The sequence below is a fragment of the Molothrus ater genome, chromosome 10 (genome assembly GCF_012460135.2).
Source record: "Molothrus ater isolate BHLD 08-10-18 breed brown headed cowbird chromosome 10, BPBGC_Mater_1.1, whole genome shotgun sequence".
Classification (NCBI taxonomy): Eukaryota; Metazoa; Chordata; class Aves; order Passeriformes; family Icteridae; genus Molothrus; species Molothrus ater.
In genome coordinates this window covers 17,520,113-17,537,528 of record NC_050487.2, presented here as the reverse complement: position 1 = coordinate 17,537,528, position 17,416 = coordinate 17,520,113, and the positions used below count along the sequence as shown (strand labels likewise).

Sequence of the window (17,416 nt, the reverse complement as noted above, 5' to 3'; positions counted from 1 at the left end):
CCTGGGTGATCTTTAAGGTCCCTTCCAAATCGAAGCATTCTAAGATTCTATGACTTGGATTTACATGTTTGACCATGAAGGGGTTTTTTACTTATTTTTTGAGAAACCTTCAGAAATACAGAGAATAATTATCCTTAACAATTACCTAATTTAATTAATCTTTATTTTTAAAAATTCCACTTCTTAGCATGTTGTCTAAGAAATCATGTTCTAAAATGAACTGAGCTGAGGCAGTATATTTCATTCATTAGTTCAGGACACAACAGTTCTCTGGTAATAGATAAACTAAATGGAACATCTTACAATACTAGAACCAGGAGCACAAAAAACATCATGAGTAAGTTTAAAATGGTTAAAAATAGTCCCCTCACTTGTGGAACTTGTTGCCACAGAAGGATCTGGATGCAGATACTGTCACTGGGGGCAAAAATTGCTTAGAAAAGTCCATGGGCAGCAGGTCCTGACCTGGATACTAGAAAGACTCAGCAGAAGAGAACCCTTTAAAGTCCCTGGTGGAATGATTCTGGGTGCTGGAAAAGTACAAGGGGACAGCTTTGCAGAGAGGGGCAGGTCATAAGCTTCTTCTAACCACAATTGTCTTTTGCTACTGGGAGAGATGGATACTGGGCTGGATGCACAACTGTTCTGATGAAATAGATCATTTCTTTTGGCTTGATTTTACAATATTTCATTATAATTACTCAGAATCTCTTCCAGGAGGTGGTAAAAAAGCAGTGAAATAAATGTTGTGTAAATAATCAAAGACATTTGAAATATATCACATCATTTAAAAATAAAGTTCCTGTTATTGCTGTGTTCCAAATTGCACCCCAATTCATTTATTACAATACTTGTTAATTTTTTCAAATGGACAGAGATACTGAAGAAAAGTATTGGATTAGGTGATTTATAACATAATTTTCTCAGCTGTCTGTTGTTTGCAGATTGTTCTTTTTTTTCCTCTTCTGTTCTCTTCTTCATTGTGACACTCATAATTTTTTTTATAACATAGCTTATGTATATTTTATGTATGAAATTGAAACAGTATGAATAAACAGTGGAAAATGTGCAATTTCTGCAAAATTGACTGCAGAAGTAAAGTAAGACTCTGTTTCCACTCTAGAGAGTTTTGTCCTTGATTTCTTTGGAAAAGAAAGATTCGACCCTTTTATTAAAGCATTGACAAGAACTCTAGGCACAGTAAGAGCAGTTAATTAAATATTGGTTGTACTTAAGTCAGAATAATGTATTTTTATCACTTCTCCTTCAGTTTGACATCTTTTTAAAAACTTATTTTGTTTTTATATTTATTACTTTTAAGTTTTGTGTGTTGCTTTAATGAAAAAATCTCTGTAAAAAGATTGCTGGAAGGAATAGAAATATTTATCCAAACATGGCATTTCTCTTGCATAGTGTATCAAAACCTCATTTATGACTTTTACCAAGGCTTGACTTGCAACAGTAAGAGGTGATCCACGTTCAGACTTAAAGGATATGGTAAAGGATAAACATCCATCCTAAACCTCTCTAGAGCACTGGGAGAACACATCAAAGAGGCTTATCTTCCCCTCTTGAAAAACAGTGTATGAAATGTGCAATAAATATAACTTTAAACAAGAGGGATTGGAAAAGGAGAGCTGACACATAAAGGAGATGATATGCAATAACCAATTCCTCCTTTCCTAAAGTACAGCTGTAATTATTTACAGATATCCCTGGCTTCTTGGGAGCACAGCTGCTATGAGCAGACTGTTCTCTGCCTTCTGCAGGAGTGCTTCACACCCAGGCTGGTGTCACCAGCACATTGCACAGCTCTGTCACCTGTGCAGGCAGCAAAGCCTTTCCCATCTCATACTGTGCTGCTCTGCAGCCACTCCTGCTCCTGCTCCCAAGCCAGAGCCCAGCTAACACAGACATGTGTGGCTCTAGCTGCTTAGTGATGAATTCTAGGCTGGCTTATCTTTTTTTTCAGTCTGAAATTCCCCAGAGCTTCAGGCGTTATTGGTCTTGATGCAAAAACCAAAAAAGATTTGCAGTTCTTGGGGTGGCTCTGCACTTAACAGGAATGCCCCCAAGTAGGACAGAAAAATATGTAAATGTGACATGTCTTATTTTTATCTGCTGGGTGTAAACAGGATGCCTCCAATGCAAATGCAATGTTAGACAAATTTGCTTTGGTTATGGTTTTCAGAGTAGCAGCTCCAGCTACAGCTTCCCCTCTCTGCAGCTTATTTTCTAAGCCTGCAGCTTATTTTTCTTTACCAGTCACCACTTTTTTATCAAACTTGTAGAAGTTTCATCACCTTGTCTATCAAATTTCACTCAAAGAGACCTTAAGTTCAAAAGCTATTTGGAGGAGACAAACTGTCAAGTGAGCAGGTTGACAATCTAGTTACAGAAGTCTTGTTGTTTAGGAGGCCTCAAGGACTAATACAGGAAATAAAAAGGGTGTCAGTATTCCTTGTCTTGTCCTCAGTGTCTTTGGCTGCAAATTGCTTTTCAGAAAAAAGCAGTCTAATTGTAAATTGATGACTGTAAGGATATGTTGAAAGACTGACCTTTTTGCAGAGGGGCTTGAGAGGGGGGGGGGAAAAGGTGAGGTTTAGAATCTGATGTTAAGAATAGAGTCAGAGGGAGTTCTACATCTCAGATGCAGAAGAAAATGCTTAACTATGAAGTGTGTGCCATAGGTAGGTTCTGAAGTCACACAAATAGAATTTATATTTAGTTTATTTTATAAAAACCTTGTTTTTAAAACCCATCTTAAGAACTTTGATTTCTGGATCTTGCTTTTAAAAATCTTCTGTTTCCTTTGAATATTACTGTTCCTGTTTTTGCACATGGTGCCTCACTATATTCAGAGGTGAAGGCTTGAAAGTATCAGATAAAAATGTTAACAGTCCTGGAGGTTATTGACTATCATTTATCTGTGCCTGAATAAAAAATGTTGTTCATGTGAAATTGGAATGTTTGCTCAAACAAACATCAGACCACATTTTAGACCACATATTGCCCAGATAAGTTGTTGATGGATGGTATTATATCATAGGATCAATAAGTGTTGAAAAACCGTAAAACAAAATTGAAAAGTGAATCAGGAATTGTCTGCCCAAATCCATCTGCTTCTCATCTCCAGTACTGAATGAAAGGCTGCTTTGTGTCACTGGCCTGTTCTCTGCAGGACAAGGACAAGCAGCACGTAACAGTTCAGAGCCCTGGGAGGAGGTGAGGGGCACCCAGGGTGTGGCTGGAGGGACACAGGGTGTGTTACTGCCCAGCTGCTGTGCTCACACTGCCTGGAAGCTGAGGCCAGGAGATGGAGAGGTTCAGCACAACCTGGGCATGTTTTTAAGAGGATTTCCTGCAGTCCTGTCTCAGAGTCTGTGTGGAGACAAGCTGCCCATGTGGGTGTGCTGGAGGGAGAATGCTGCAGTGCTGGCCCACTCACAGATTGGCATAAAGGTGCTGAGTCAGCAGCAGGATTTGAAGTCCTGATGAATAAATGCTACCAGCTGTTAATGATATCAATGCCATATGGAGTGCTGCAGTATCCAGGTATGTCCTGAGGACAAAGGAAACACAGAAACTATACAACCTCAGATCCTTCTTGTAATTCAAGAATTTAATCTTGGACATCAGTACCAGGACTCTATTATGGTAACACTGGTGGTGGCCCAGGTGGCACTGAAACTGGGGATGGACTCTGTGCTGGAGTGGCCACAGCAAATAAAGGAAATGCTCATGACTCTGCACTGACCACTGGTGCTTTGCTGATCTGTGCTGGAGGTACAGTTATTGCTCAAATAAACACCCCTTCTTCTGTTTATTTTTAAATCAGAGAAGTCTTTGAACCCAAATCCCAAATCCAAGTTAGGGAAATTATTGATTCAAATGTCATTTCTGAGCCTCATCTGCAGAGCAGGCTACACAGTATCCAAACGGAATGCTCAAAACTGGGCATCCAGCCTTTCCAGTTTCCCCTGCTTATGTTCACACCAACTCCATTTATCTCCATTCACTGTGGCTGTTCAATTTACTGTTGTAAGAAGCCATAGTCAAGAAAAAGAACTGAGTGAAATTGGGTATTTGTGTCTGTGACCAGCAGTTAATGAAGCTGATTTCTTTCCCAGTGCTCCTTTAGGGGAAGAATCTGGTTGTGTATGTTGATAAAAGTCTCAGTAATGTCATTAAACTGATGGAGCCACAGTGAGAATAGAATCAACATGCAAACAGTTAATAAAAAGGACTGTGCAGCAGAAGTGAGAAGTGTGGTGATTAAGTGAAAAGAGGAGCAAACCCAGTGTTTTGAAAATCCCTGAAGTGTGACAGGCTGTTGCCCCAGTGCTCAGTTCCCTGGCTCACTGAAGGCAGCCATGGGTGCTCTGTGTGAGGGCGTGGAGCAGTGCCTGGGATCCCAGACTGGGGCATATGGCAGGTCAGCAGTTCCTGTCCAGGGAAGGAGAACACACTGGTTATGTTAGAGAAACCTGAGCTGGCAAAGGTGAAACTTCCCGAGGGAAAAACAAGATGCTGTAATTGGATGACTTGATAAAAAAGGGAATGCTGACACAGCCTAGAGCTCCTACTGCAATAAGAATTAGTTAGCATTTGAATTTCAGGATTTTTCAAGAACTGTCTGATTTTGAAAGTTTTTCTACTCTGAAATGAATGAAACCAAAATATATTGAAATTTCTCATAATGTAGAATTAAAGTGGAATTATTTTTGGCTCAGTTGATATGCTTCACACATCAGTTTTTAGCTTATTTTAATCTTTGAAGCAATTAAATTATTTCTTTATATCAAATTTATGTTTGTAAGAGTTTTGCAGACTGAAAATGCAAACAGAGTTTCTGTGAATAAAATTCTAAACATTTCAATGTTATTTTGGTCCCACTCAAAATAAAATAATATTTTATATTTTATTTATAATAGTAAAATAATACATTTTAAACAACTTGCATAATACCAGGACACTTTGACAAAACCATAGTTTTTTGTTGGAAGGCTCTTTAAATGTAGAAATTATCCAGGATCTCTAGGGATGATACAGCTCATAAAAGCTTGAAACTATATTTTATTGATTTTGTTTTGAAGAAATGCTCTTACAGATCTGGTGGCAACCGGAAAAAGGCTTTATGGTCTCATACAAACCCCTTAATTATTGCAAATATCAGTGTACTCCTGGCCACAGATGACATTTCTTTCCTATGTTCATTCTTTTTCTTCTTGTCTTCTCATTTATTTATGTTTGTTTTTGTCAGTACAATTACCATGTCTGACTTTAGTGAAATTGATTTTTCTTGGCTGCAGGCTGTCGAGTGTCCCTGTGGCTTTTATTATAAGGCAGTTAATATGACCTATCTCAAGAAAGAATTAGGCTGATTTTTTTAAATCATTGTTTTTCCTGCACAGCAGCATCACTAGAGCATAACAATCTGAACAGCCTGGATTTGATTCTTCACCAGCCAGAACTATGTGCAGAGACTTCACCCACGGGTAGGCTCTTCCACATGCTTTAAGTGAGGTATGAAGCATTAAGAAAAAATGATCTTTCTTGAGATTTTCTGCAGGAAATACAAAAATAGGCTAAGCTCTTCACATTATAATTAAGTTTACCCACAAAATAGCAAAACCTCACTAGCTTTTAATGCTACCCATTGCTGCAGTGCTGTTCCCTGTCCATGCCCTGTTCTATGCTGTGACCCTCTTGAGAGCGTGGCTGCTCCAGGGGGGTTTGATGCGGGGTGCCAGGCTCAGCACGCTGGGGCTGTTCCTTGGTGGCCTTGGGGACAAAGCACTCCTGGGGAGTGCTGGGGGAGGCCACGGCCCCACTTCCCTCAGGAGCTGCTTTGGGCTGAGGCTGCAGTGTTTGTGCCCTGCCCAAGCTGCAGCTCCTGCTGCACTGCAGCCGTGCCTGTGCCTGTGCCTGTGCCTGGCCCCAGATGCAGGGGCAGGTGCAGACCCACAGATGCAGAGGCAGGTGCAGACCCGCAGATGCAGAGGCAGGTGCAGACCCACAGATGCAGAGGCAGGTGCAGACCCGCAGATGCAGGGGCAGGTGCAGACCCACAGATGCAGGGCAGGTGCAGACCCACAGATGCAGGGCAGGTGCAGACCCACAGATGCAGGGGCAGGTGCAGACCCACAGATGCAGAGGCAGGTGCAGACCCACAGATGCAGGGCAGGTGCAGACCCACAGATGCAGGGGCAGGTGCAGACCCACAGATGCAGGGGCAGGTGCAGACCCACAGATGCAGGGCAGGTGCAGACCCGCAGATGCAGGGCAGGTGCAGACCCACAGATGCAGGGGCAGGTGCAGACCCACAGATGCAGAGGCAGGTGCAGACCCACAGATGCAGGGGCAGGTGCAGACCCGCAGCCCTGTGTCCCTCATGCTGTTGGGTCACTGTGGACTTGCTGGGACGCTGCTGGGCTGTGCCTGACTCGCTGCCATGACCACTCTAGCCCCTGACCATGCCTTGCTAACTCGCATTCAGGGCTTGCCCTCAGGCCTGCCTCCTGCCCCTGGACTGACACAGAGACCTGGCTCCTTCAATAACCCGACTTCCATGCCTGGCTGTGCCTGCTCGCCTCCCTCAGGCACCACAGGACAGGCCCCTGCCCCGCCAGCCTGGTTGTCACACTTGGCTCATCTCCCCATCCCCTAGGGAGCAGCCATCTCCCTCTGGGCCCTGACAGAATTTGCTACCAAGGATATTTTTTTCTGATGTCTTTGGGCTGTCCCAGCCCTGCAAGTTCTTTTATCCTCCATAGTTACGTTTCCTTCATGCCCTGCTTGATGGGGGGAATTTGAGAATTAAAAGCCAAATACTGTTGTTGGAAAATGCCTCTGTTAAATTTCTTTTCCCAATCTGTTCTTGTGCTTTCATAAAACTGCCAAAGATGAAGACTGTAACAAACTATTTATTTATTTGAAGGTGTTACACAAGTTGAAGACTATGTTGCTGTTTTGCTGTTATTTTGTTGCAGATAGTTGAGGTGCTTGGGTGCTGGCTAGACTGTGGTAGGCTTTCTAGTTATCAAAGGATGGAGGATGCCTTCTGGATGCTTTGCTTCTCCTGGACATGAATCTGATAGAGAAGGTTCTTCAGGAAAAGGGAGAATAACTGGTCCAGTGACTGGTTTGGTCAAGTCTGGTTTGTTTACTTGAGTATTTTCTCCATCACACCTGTGGGCAGATCCTACAGCCTTAGGAGGAACTGGCTTTCTGTCTTTATGTTCATTTTGACTTTCTTGTAGGCTATGGAAAGTGATGTCCTCATTTGAAGGGGGTAGAATTTTAACCCAGCCCACTGTTTTTTCCAGGTGTGGGGAAAAAGTATTGGCATCTGAAGGGGAAGCCTGTTGATCCTGCATGGATTTTCCAGGTGTCTGATTAGCTTCCTGGTTTTCCTCTTCAGTGGCAGGATCCTAAATAACAAGGATTAAGCATTATCTAAATTGAAGTAGTTCCAAATTCTATCAGATATGAACACTACCCTTCACACTAAGGATCTGCTGCATCTCTAGTCCTCCAAGACCAGCTACAGAACAGAAGCTCAAAGGTAACAAGATGTAACTACATCTTGTGCCAATGGAGATGGGTGCATGAAACTTGGGTAACTACAGTAATATCCCCTTGCACTCCCTTTGTGATTTACAATTTCATTGTAGAGCATTCTGAACACATTCTGCAGGATTGTCTCTATACTCACTCTATTGCCTTTTTGTCCACCCAACAACAGTTGGTTTTATCACAAGAGAGATTTCTTCCTGATCTAGCCTTATCACTTTCTTGAAGCACATCTTTGTGAATAAGAAAACTTAAAAATGGCTTGGCTTTCAAAAGTTCAATACTTGTTTTGTAAAGGAGTATTACTCTTGCAATATTAAGATTAGATTAAGAAATACCTGCTGACTGTAGATTTCACAGGATATCGTGACAAACTGTTCCACACGGCTGTTTACTACAGAGCCTTTGCAAAAACCGATTTTCTGTAAAAAGAAAATACAAGCATTTTTCACATGGAGCCCTGATACTAAGCTCCTATCTTGTAAAATAAGTGATTATGAAAGGCTGAATAGTTATAGCTTCTAAGTGTATTTGTAGGGATAAACAGCTTGGGCAAATTTTTGTTTTGGGATTGGCAACCTCACAAAGGCAGGCAGTGTTTTGATAAAGGCCTTGCGTTTGCAAAGGAGGGTTAGGTAACACAGTAGCAAAACTAAGCTGACTACTTAAGGCCAAACAGCTTGCAGCAGTTCTCATGCAGCAGAATATCCCTATACAGGCAAGTTGTGTGTGGAACATAATATAATTTTCCACACAGAATCAATTTCACACCATACTAGTGAAAGAAACCGTGAAAAAAATGCTGTTTCTTGTAGTTGTCTATAGGTATATACATCTATAGGTATCATCGCTTGGATCTCACTTAAGATGTGACTTGAAATGTTACCTCTTGACAACATGCCTGTTTAGTCTTCCAGTTTATCTTACAATTTTTACTTTAGTTCCTAAATGTTTTCCTTAGCTGACCTGATTGTAGTATGAATATACTCTTCATGCATTATTAGTGATTTATGGTCTATGTCTATTTCTTTGGAAGAAATCCTTTAAACTCATTCAGGTTTGTAAGGTGATTGCTGCTCCACCTTTTTCTGAATGGTATTTTTTGGTTTTCTTTGCTTATGGACTTCTGGTAAGAATTCAGAACTTTTGCTGAAATGTTTCTATATTCTAAAGCAGTCTGTAGGCTTGCAAGACTCTATAGAGTTATGATCCATAAAAAGATGAGGGTGGGTTTTGGTTCTTTTCTGCAAAGAGCCAGGGAGATAAATACTAAATATTTGCTGAGTAATCATAGTATCTGGAAAGCTGGTGTTCATACAAGGAAAAGTACTTACAGCTACTTCTGGTGGAAGTGGCTCACACATCGAGATGTCAGCAACCGTGTCATCTTTGGAGCAAGATGTCTCCTGAATTAAAAACTCCACAAAATGTGCAGGACCAATGACCCACTGTAAATGAGAGGCCAGTGGCAATTAGAACTTGTGCATGTGTCAGGAAGAATAAAGAATTTCTACTGACCTTGAAATATATTAAAAACTCCTGCTATGAAGGGAGCAGGTGATACTTGGACATTACTGTTTGTTGTGTTACAGTGAATTTTTTGCTAGTGCTGCTTTATTGCCTGGTCATTTTTTACTTCTTATATATGCACAATCTTCATAACTCATGGATTGGCATAGTGGAAATGGGTTTAGATTTTGTCAGAAGTTAGCATCCACATAAAACTACATAGCCAAAGACCCTCTTCAGTGTCTTGCTGACAATTTCTGATTGTTTTAATGAACAGGATCATTTTACTATTTCTGAAATTGGGGTTAGAAAATGGAAGCGATTAAATAGTATATTGTAGTAATATCTGATGGTTTAGAACAAACAAGAAAAACCACTTTGCTATCTACACATACTGAATTTTAGAGAGACTAGGTAATACTGTGGTAAACAAAGAGGATTTTGCCATGAGATCATGAGCTCTCTGTTAGTCTAAAATTAGTTCTAAACCATGCTTATATTCATTCAGTGAATTACAGGTATGAATTGGAAGGTATGACTGTACTTTATTACGTACTTTCTATTAGGGAATTGTGAATTCATGGTGGTGGAAGAAGAAAGAGTTAACAGTGAAGCTTTTCTGAACTTTGGTAGCAAGTCTATGTCTTGATTTGTGCATTTCTTTTTGCAAGAAATGGAATCAGAGTCTTGGATCACAAAGATCAGGAGTATTCTGAATAGAAGGATTCTTGGGGGCTCAACCAAGTCAGATGAGCCTTGGCTTACCTGCATTGAAGCTCTTGTGACATTGAGGACAGAGAAGTAATGAGTTTCTTCACTCTCTTCATTGAACTTGGCAAGGCTTCGGGCAGCAGCCCCCAAGTATTCAGGCTTGGTTGGAGAATCATCAATGGGGCAGTCAGGACATATTGACCAAATATATTTGCCTGGAACTTTTTATTCAAACACAACAGTGTTGTTAGAGAAAACATAACCAGAAAAGCATGTTGACAGTGTAGGTCACTGTAAATGCATCTAAGCTCCCAACCCTACCCACTTGTCGTCCACTCCCCTGGAGTAAGATATATGTGGTTTGCACCCCTCAATAATTTCGAATCTTTATGTATTTACAGACCCATAAAAATGTTGCAGTGGAGGCAGACACCGAAGGAAAAATCCAACCTATTGACAGTGGGCTTGCTGTTTTTCCTTGCCTTTCACAAACCCACAAAAAAGTTTTTCGGTTCAGAGGGTAAAAGCCCATATAGAGGCTCTGCTGAGTGTCCCAGAGGTTAAAACAGTTATTACTGAACTCTTTTGAGCTGCATTACCTCCCTGGCCTTATGATCACTGACTTGAGAAAATCAGGGCAGCTGAAGCTAATGGAGATACTGCAGTCATAATTACATTTAAAATTTAAAGTAATGCTATTTGGCAAAGAATTTTTCCAGTTCTCTTATAAAGAGTATGTTAAAGACATACCTGGTTGTAAAGTGCACTCATAAGTATTCAGATGAGCAATATTTCTTGCCTGATTTATATAGATAATTGCTTTGCATTGACCGTAAACCTAAAACAATATAAACATTTAGAAACAATTAATATTGCACCCTTTACAGATCATCTAGTACCTAGACAGGAGTGTTTAATTTTCTTCTTGCAATTATGGAATTCTTTTCAATACATACCTTTTGTTAATACTCAAATGAAAATGAATCACATATCCAAGCATCTCATTTGAAAACAAAAGGCCAGCTCATCCCTTGGTGTGATTCTGAGCTATAGAGGTGCAGTGCTTGACTGCTGGGTGGCCTGCCCAGGGCCACTCTTTTGGCAGCTGAGAAGTGCCCAAGTGTCACAGAGTGCTCCTGGGTCTCTGTCCTGGGCTGGGTCTATGTCTGGAGCTCAGAGTTTAAACCCAGAGATAATTCAGAGTGTCTGGATCCAGTCACCTGTCTTCCACCTTCACCCTTTTCCCTATAATCATAGGGAGAGTGGTAGGAAGGACCATAAATCAGTTTTGTGGCATAATAGGGTCATCCTTGCAGACAAAAAAATCTGACTTTATGGCTGAAAAATATTCTCTGAGGGCTTCTTAGATATTCCTGCATGTGTCCTCAAGGCCTCTGGACATGCATTTCTTGGCTTCACTGAAGCCATATAAACCATATAGGCTTTGTGCCCTTTTTCTGCTGAAAACACTGTAATGAGAAGTGAGCAGAATTCTTTTTATTTTTTTCTGGTTTTTCATTGAAAAGTTAAAATTGATTTGCCTTAGAAGCAGTCCAGGAAAATTTAATCATAGCTTTTTTTATATAACCTTTTTTCTTGTAATTCTTCTTTTTCTAAGAGTTTTTTTCAGTTGTTCAGAGCAGTTTTGGTCACCTGTAGCAACAGTCTTGGACCACTTTCTGTCTTTTCTGCTTATCTTGCTGAGCTTTCCCTTTTCTCCTATTTCAGTGCAATTTTTGCAAAGTTGTCAGAATAAAAGTGGAATTAAACTAAACCAAAAATCACATGTTATATAAAAGTGTGTTTCTTTTATTCCCTCCTTGACAAGCTGTCTTTAAAATAAACTTTTATACTGTTGCTATAAAAAGTAAACCATTATTCTAAATAGTGTCCTAGCATGGCTACTTAGTTTGGTCTCTTTTTTTCCTCTGGTCAAAAACTTTCTTTTAATTTTCACTTTTAAAAATAAATCTTACCAGTCTATAAACTGACTAGAAGGTACAGAGTAAAATTGTGGATATTATAAAATGGGCTTTGATTTTTTTTCTAAGCTTTTTTTTGTTGCCCACTAAAAATGCAAGTGTAGGGTTTTTGCAGTCATCACTAGTACCTGAGTAACTCATCATATGTGAGATTAAATAGAAAAATAAAATCCTTACGGTTGAATGAGCAGGTCTGGTGTTACAGTTCTTCCACAACTTTTTGCTGAGTACATGGCACTCAGTATCTACTACATCCAAGACGAGATAGAAGACAGAACCACCAATCTCCTGAAAACAAGAAACAAAAGGGTCACATCCCGGTTTCGCATCAAAGTAGGGGCTCATAAAAGGGAGAGATGAAGAAATGAAAAACACACAGATGGAATGCAGAGATATCCTGAGAACTGAACATTCTCTGTGACAAAAGTGGCAAACCAGGTGAAATTCAGGTCCTGTTAGAACAGGCTTGGTCATGCAGCTAGCCAGCTGTATATAAAGAACAGTCCTTTCTTTGGTCAGTTTTATTCTTCTGTTTCTGCTACCAACCAGAACCCAAGAATAAAGACTAAACATGTTGATGTTTTCACTGTCAACTGCATTTTATTATCAGATTTGAAAGGTAGGTTATTTTGCCTGAAATAAGAATGAGATTGTAAATACCACAACTAATAAAAAACTGCTAACATGGGACATTCCCAGCAGGCATTAGAAAGAGAAATATCTTATTTCTTAGGACAGTGTCTTCTTCAAGTGTGGATGCTCTCACCTGCTATAAAGAGGCAAAGGCTGTGTTGATAGAGAAGCTTAGATATTATCTCAGCTATCAGGGAGTTCTGTGAGAGACCTTGCAGGGTCACATGGATGCCTCAGACTCACTTAAAGCTTCAGCCCAGTGCTTGAGTTCTGACCTGTGCTTAAGTCCAGGAACCTTTATTCAGTTCACTGCAGCACAAAGCAATTCAGGCTCATCTTTCCAGGCAGGAAGTACAAGGAAGGACTAAAAATACAGTTCCATATATCTAGTGCTTACATCATGAAGTGCAGGAAGATGAGCTGCTGCATGGTGCAGCTCCTCATTCTCCTTCCACACTAGACATGGGTAAGCACCTTTCCAGCATATTTATCAAGGATACAGCTTAGTTGGATCATGTTTTATTTATATCCTTAGTGGAAAGCTGGAAAGAGGGCAGCTGTCATTTATACAACCTAAAGGACTTAGATGTGAGCGTTAGCTGCATGTTCAGACTGAGATTATGTCTTTGCTGAAGGGGGAGAAAAACCAAACTGAGTGACAGCAGTGTTCATTCATCCCTGCTTGATGTCACTGGTTTGTGGAGAAAACACTAAATGGGGTGGCAGTCTTGTGGAAGTCTGGGGCTGATCTCTGTATCATTTTGGCTTTAGTTTTGGCCTCTGTTTAAACAGTGACTAAACACCAGTCCATAGGGCCTATGAAGCTGGAGTACTGCTGACTTTTTTGTCTTCATAGTGCTTAGAAAACCACAAAGTGGTGTCTGCTCTGGAGTTCTGAGCAGATTGAGAGATGCAAACTACTCTGATCACATCTATAGAGATCTGAGGGATGGTAATTGTATGTGAACTCTACATGTATACTAGTAATACTAAACCCTTTAAATATGAAAGGGCAAAATGAAAATAAATACAAAGAATTATTAAATTGCTTTGTTACCATTGTCTCTTAGTTCTATTCTTATATATGCAGCTTCTCATGCTTTCTACTATTTTTTGTATTTTCATATTATCTTTTTTTCCCTAAGTGTTCTACAAAGTGATCTGGTAATGCCTTGCACTGAGATCTCAGAGCTAGCTTACACTAATCCTGAGGTTTAATTATAAGTTTCATTTTGAAGGCTGTGGAAAGATCAAAAGTTATTTTGACAAAGAGTGACACTGAGGTGCAGCAGTGCTGTTTGTGCAGTGGCACAGCAATATCCCCACACCTGGGTGCAGAGATCCTTCTGTGGAAGGGACTAATCATAATTTTCTGTCTATGTACAAGATATCTAAATACCATGAGGATAATTCTCTTTAATATGATATCTAATACAGCTTAAATCAGTAAACACACAGTAAGATCAGTCAAAGAGTATTTGCTATTTGCTGAAAATGTGTTTTAGAGTAGTGCAGCATTTGGTACAAGTTTGTAACTTTACATTTGACTTGTATAAGAAAAAAGCCATCACTAAGACTATCCACATGAAGAAGAACTAGCCAAGAAAAATGTGCGTCTTTAAGGAGTCATATTTGGAATTGGTGACTTGAGCTTTTAAACTGGTTGTTAAGGTATTCTGGAGGCAAAAGGACACAAATGCCTCATTAAAGAAATCTTCTTATAATCAAATGTGTTTGGTGTTAGATGGGTTTCCTCAGCTGAATCATGAATATTGATTATAAAGACTGGTGATCTTAGAAATACTAAATGCATCCAGGGCAGACCAAACTCGTGCCCATAGGTCTCTTGTATAATACCAGCTCTAATAAGCAGATAGGTTTATTACAAAATCTACACATCTTTTGGTCTACCTGCTTCTGTATGTATCATTCTCCCCCAGGGAAAGGATAATTTGGGGCTTATTCAGAGCTCAGCAGATCACTGAAGATTTAATCATCCTTATTTTAATTTTCATTACAAGACCGTTATGCAAGGGTCTTTTGATATCTGCTTAGTATTGAATAAAAAGTTGTATCTCTCTCCATTGCCAAAAGGATCCTTCCTCCACCAACAGCACTGCTGGTGCCAGGCTGCAATGTGTGCTGGGCAGCCTGGGAGCCAGAGATGTGGCAGCAGGGTGAGCTGGTGCAAGGGAAAGAAATAAAATATTTGGGCATGTTTTGTAATTTTGGTTAAGTGCCCATCAGTGAAGCTAATCATGAGTATCTTGTATGAAAGCAAGCTCTGTCCTACTTGCATATAAGTTAATAGCAGATGGCTCATTAGTTTCAATTAGAGCAAAGCTGAACCACAGGTTGCTTAAGGGCAGATTTGAATTTGAAGTAACTTTGAAAATGTTTTTATCCTCAGTACTACTTAAGAAAGTGAGAGGAAGGACCACTGACTGGTGCACAGGGGAAAAATAACTTCTTAATTTTTTTTGAGAGTAATGGGAGGTGCCATAAGGCTGTTACTGTCCATGAACCCCTTGACATTGCTGACTGTTCCTTATGTACTCAGTCCCAGCAGCAGCAACCATGGGACAAAGGGCTTAGAATGTCTAGTTTGTTATTGCAATGACTTGAAACACCTTATTTACAGGATACAATAATAGATTAAAAAAAAAAAGAAATAATAAAAGTAAATAAATAAAATAAACCCCCAGATGAACAAAGTATGCTTGCTCTAAACAAGTAAGTTAAGTCTTTAGGAAACTGAGTGACAGACAAATCACAACCAAGGACCAAATTTCTCCAGTGTTGAGATCTTTTTGGCACAGGTAAAGGGAGAAGTAGGGAGATAACTGAGGTGGTTTACAGCATGTCTGCACCTACCATGCTGCACTCTTGGGTGCTCATGGGGGGGGCTCGAATTATTGTCAATAGGAAATAGCCCCAGGAGGGAGGTCTGAGTACCAAAGTCCATGAAATAGCCCCAGGAAGGGGTCTGAGCACCTAACTCCCTGCCTGCTGATGTGGATTCTGGGCCAGCTCACCTGCATCATGTGGAAAAATTCTGAAGAGATCTGATCCAGTTGCTCAGTGGGCACATTCTGTCACCTGAGCAAGGCAATATAGAGAACACAGTGCAAAACACAGCAGAGCATCTTTATCTGTGAGATCTCATGTTGCTGGAGTCCACAGTGTGTCTGCAGGAACCATGTCCTTGTAAGAGCAGCAGGAAGAAGTGTCATATCCTTGCCAGCACAGATCTTCAAGCATCTGGCAACGAGCCTAATTTTCTTTAGTGTTCAGAACTCAGCCTTTCAGGTAAGGTAAGCTTATGGGAAGTGAGCAGGCATTGAAGGGAATGCTAGCAGCATGCTTCCATAGTGTCTAATCTGCTGCAGGCCCTTGTGAATTCATTTCAGGCTGTCCCTAGTTAGTGCCAATAGATTCAGTTATCGTAGCACAAAATTGTCATAAATTAAGCACACACAGAGAAATATGATACATCATATCATATTCCTCATATGATATGATGAGGAAATGTGAGTGATATTCTGTAGGTATTTCCAGTGTATTTTTGCCCTTGAACTGGTTTCAGGTTTCTTCTGGAGAATGAGTCATCTTTTAGAGGTCTGTAAAAGAATTCCTTGGTCCCAAGCAGGATGTGTTTACACCTGTTAGTGCTCATATCTTTTGTGCAAAACACACTATGACTTACTAGCCTTTGCACTCCAACTGCTCAAGGCAGCAGGAGGAAGGTGTAAAATGAAATTAAATCAGAGTAGTGGTGTTTCATATCAAATTTGAACTGATGCCTGGAGCTATTCCAAGGGCCTGCAGCAGAGAGTCATGACTGAGATTTGCTCTCTAATTGCCCACAGTGTGATGAAATCGTTTCTAGTCTGTGCATAAAGTTGACATGGCCTCTGGAGTCCTGTGAATAGAGCTTTGCATTTGCCTTTGGAAATATCTCCTCATTCAAATAGATATTTCTGAGAAATAGACAAGGGGAGGAGCATGTACTGAGCAAGAGGGTGGCTTACCTGGGGCTGCTCTCGGGCGCTGACAATCCTGTAGAGGCTGAGCACGTAGCCCTCCTCTCGGTCAGCGTTGATGTGGCGGAGAGCCAGGTCTGCAGCCGCCTCCACTGCGGCGTCATCGCAGCGGGGGCACAGCAGGGCAGCCCCTGCTCCTGGGGCTGGAGGGGCAGCAGTGCAGGAGCAAAGCACCTGCATGCCAAAGAGCATCCAAGCAAGCCCAACCATTCTGCTTAGAGAGCCGGTGCTGCAGATCAGGGTGATGAGTCAGGATGGAGGGGCTGAGACCTGAGTGAGATAACAGACTTTTATAGTGGAGCTGTGTCTCTTTATACACTTGTGTTCCATTTTTATTACATACTGACCATCACCTTTAAACCTACAGCTGCAACAGTAAACACTAAGTCAATGATTACAAGGTTTTACAGAAGTGTTGTTGCTCCCTCTGAGACCAGACAGCACTTTTTCCCCCTGGCTTTCCATCTCTAATTTGGACTTCACTGGGCAGATCATGCAATTTTGACCTCATGGCAAGGGATAAGAATACACACACAAAGCTGCTTCCTTAAGAAACCAGATTTGCTTGAAGAAATCTATGTGGAGAACAGGTCTGGCTCCAATTCTGTTCTGTCAGTGATCCAGTTCTTCTGCGAAATAAAACGAAGACAAAGGTCTCAGTAATTTGAACAGAAAATGGTAAATGCCACAAGGTTGACTGATTTTGCAATTTCTATTTGTTAAATGACAGTTTTAAGCAAATATATTGACTCTAATATATGCAGTCAGTTTGGTTGTGATAGGAAGCTCAGTTTGGATTCATTCTGTGAGCATTTCCACTCATCTGGATACCTACAGTTGAATGCTACCCCTTAGCCCTGGAGGCATTGACACCCCTCAAGGGTCATGGCAAATTCTTCCCAGAGAAACTTTAGTTTGAAATGACAGCAGTGTGCCTTGTGAATAACCTGTCAGGAACTCCAT

At 40.8% G+C, this 17,416-nt stretch overlaps 1 protein-coding gene across 1 annotated transcript; it reads right to left on the bottom strand.

The window, feature by feature from the left end:
- Positions 1 to 6,925: 6,925 nt before the first annotated feature.
- FETUB (fetuin B) lies at positions 6,926 to 17,416 on the bottom strand. The gene is made up of 8 exons (XM_054515926.1): positions 17,401 to 17,416; positions 16,442 to 16,545; positions 11,955 to 12,065; positions 10,546 to 10,633; positions 9,850 to 10,016; positions 8,910 to 9,023; positions 7,914 to 7,997; positions 6,926 to 7,433 (listed from the first exon to the last, which is right to left on the bottom strand). The coding sequence occupies exons 1-8, from the start codon at positions 17,414 to 17,416 to the stop codon at positions 7,017 to 7,019; spliced, it is 1,101 nt and encodes a 366-aa protein (XP_054371901.1). The 3' UTR covers positions 6,926 to 7,016.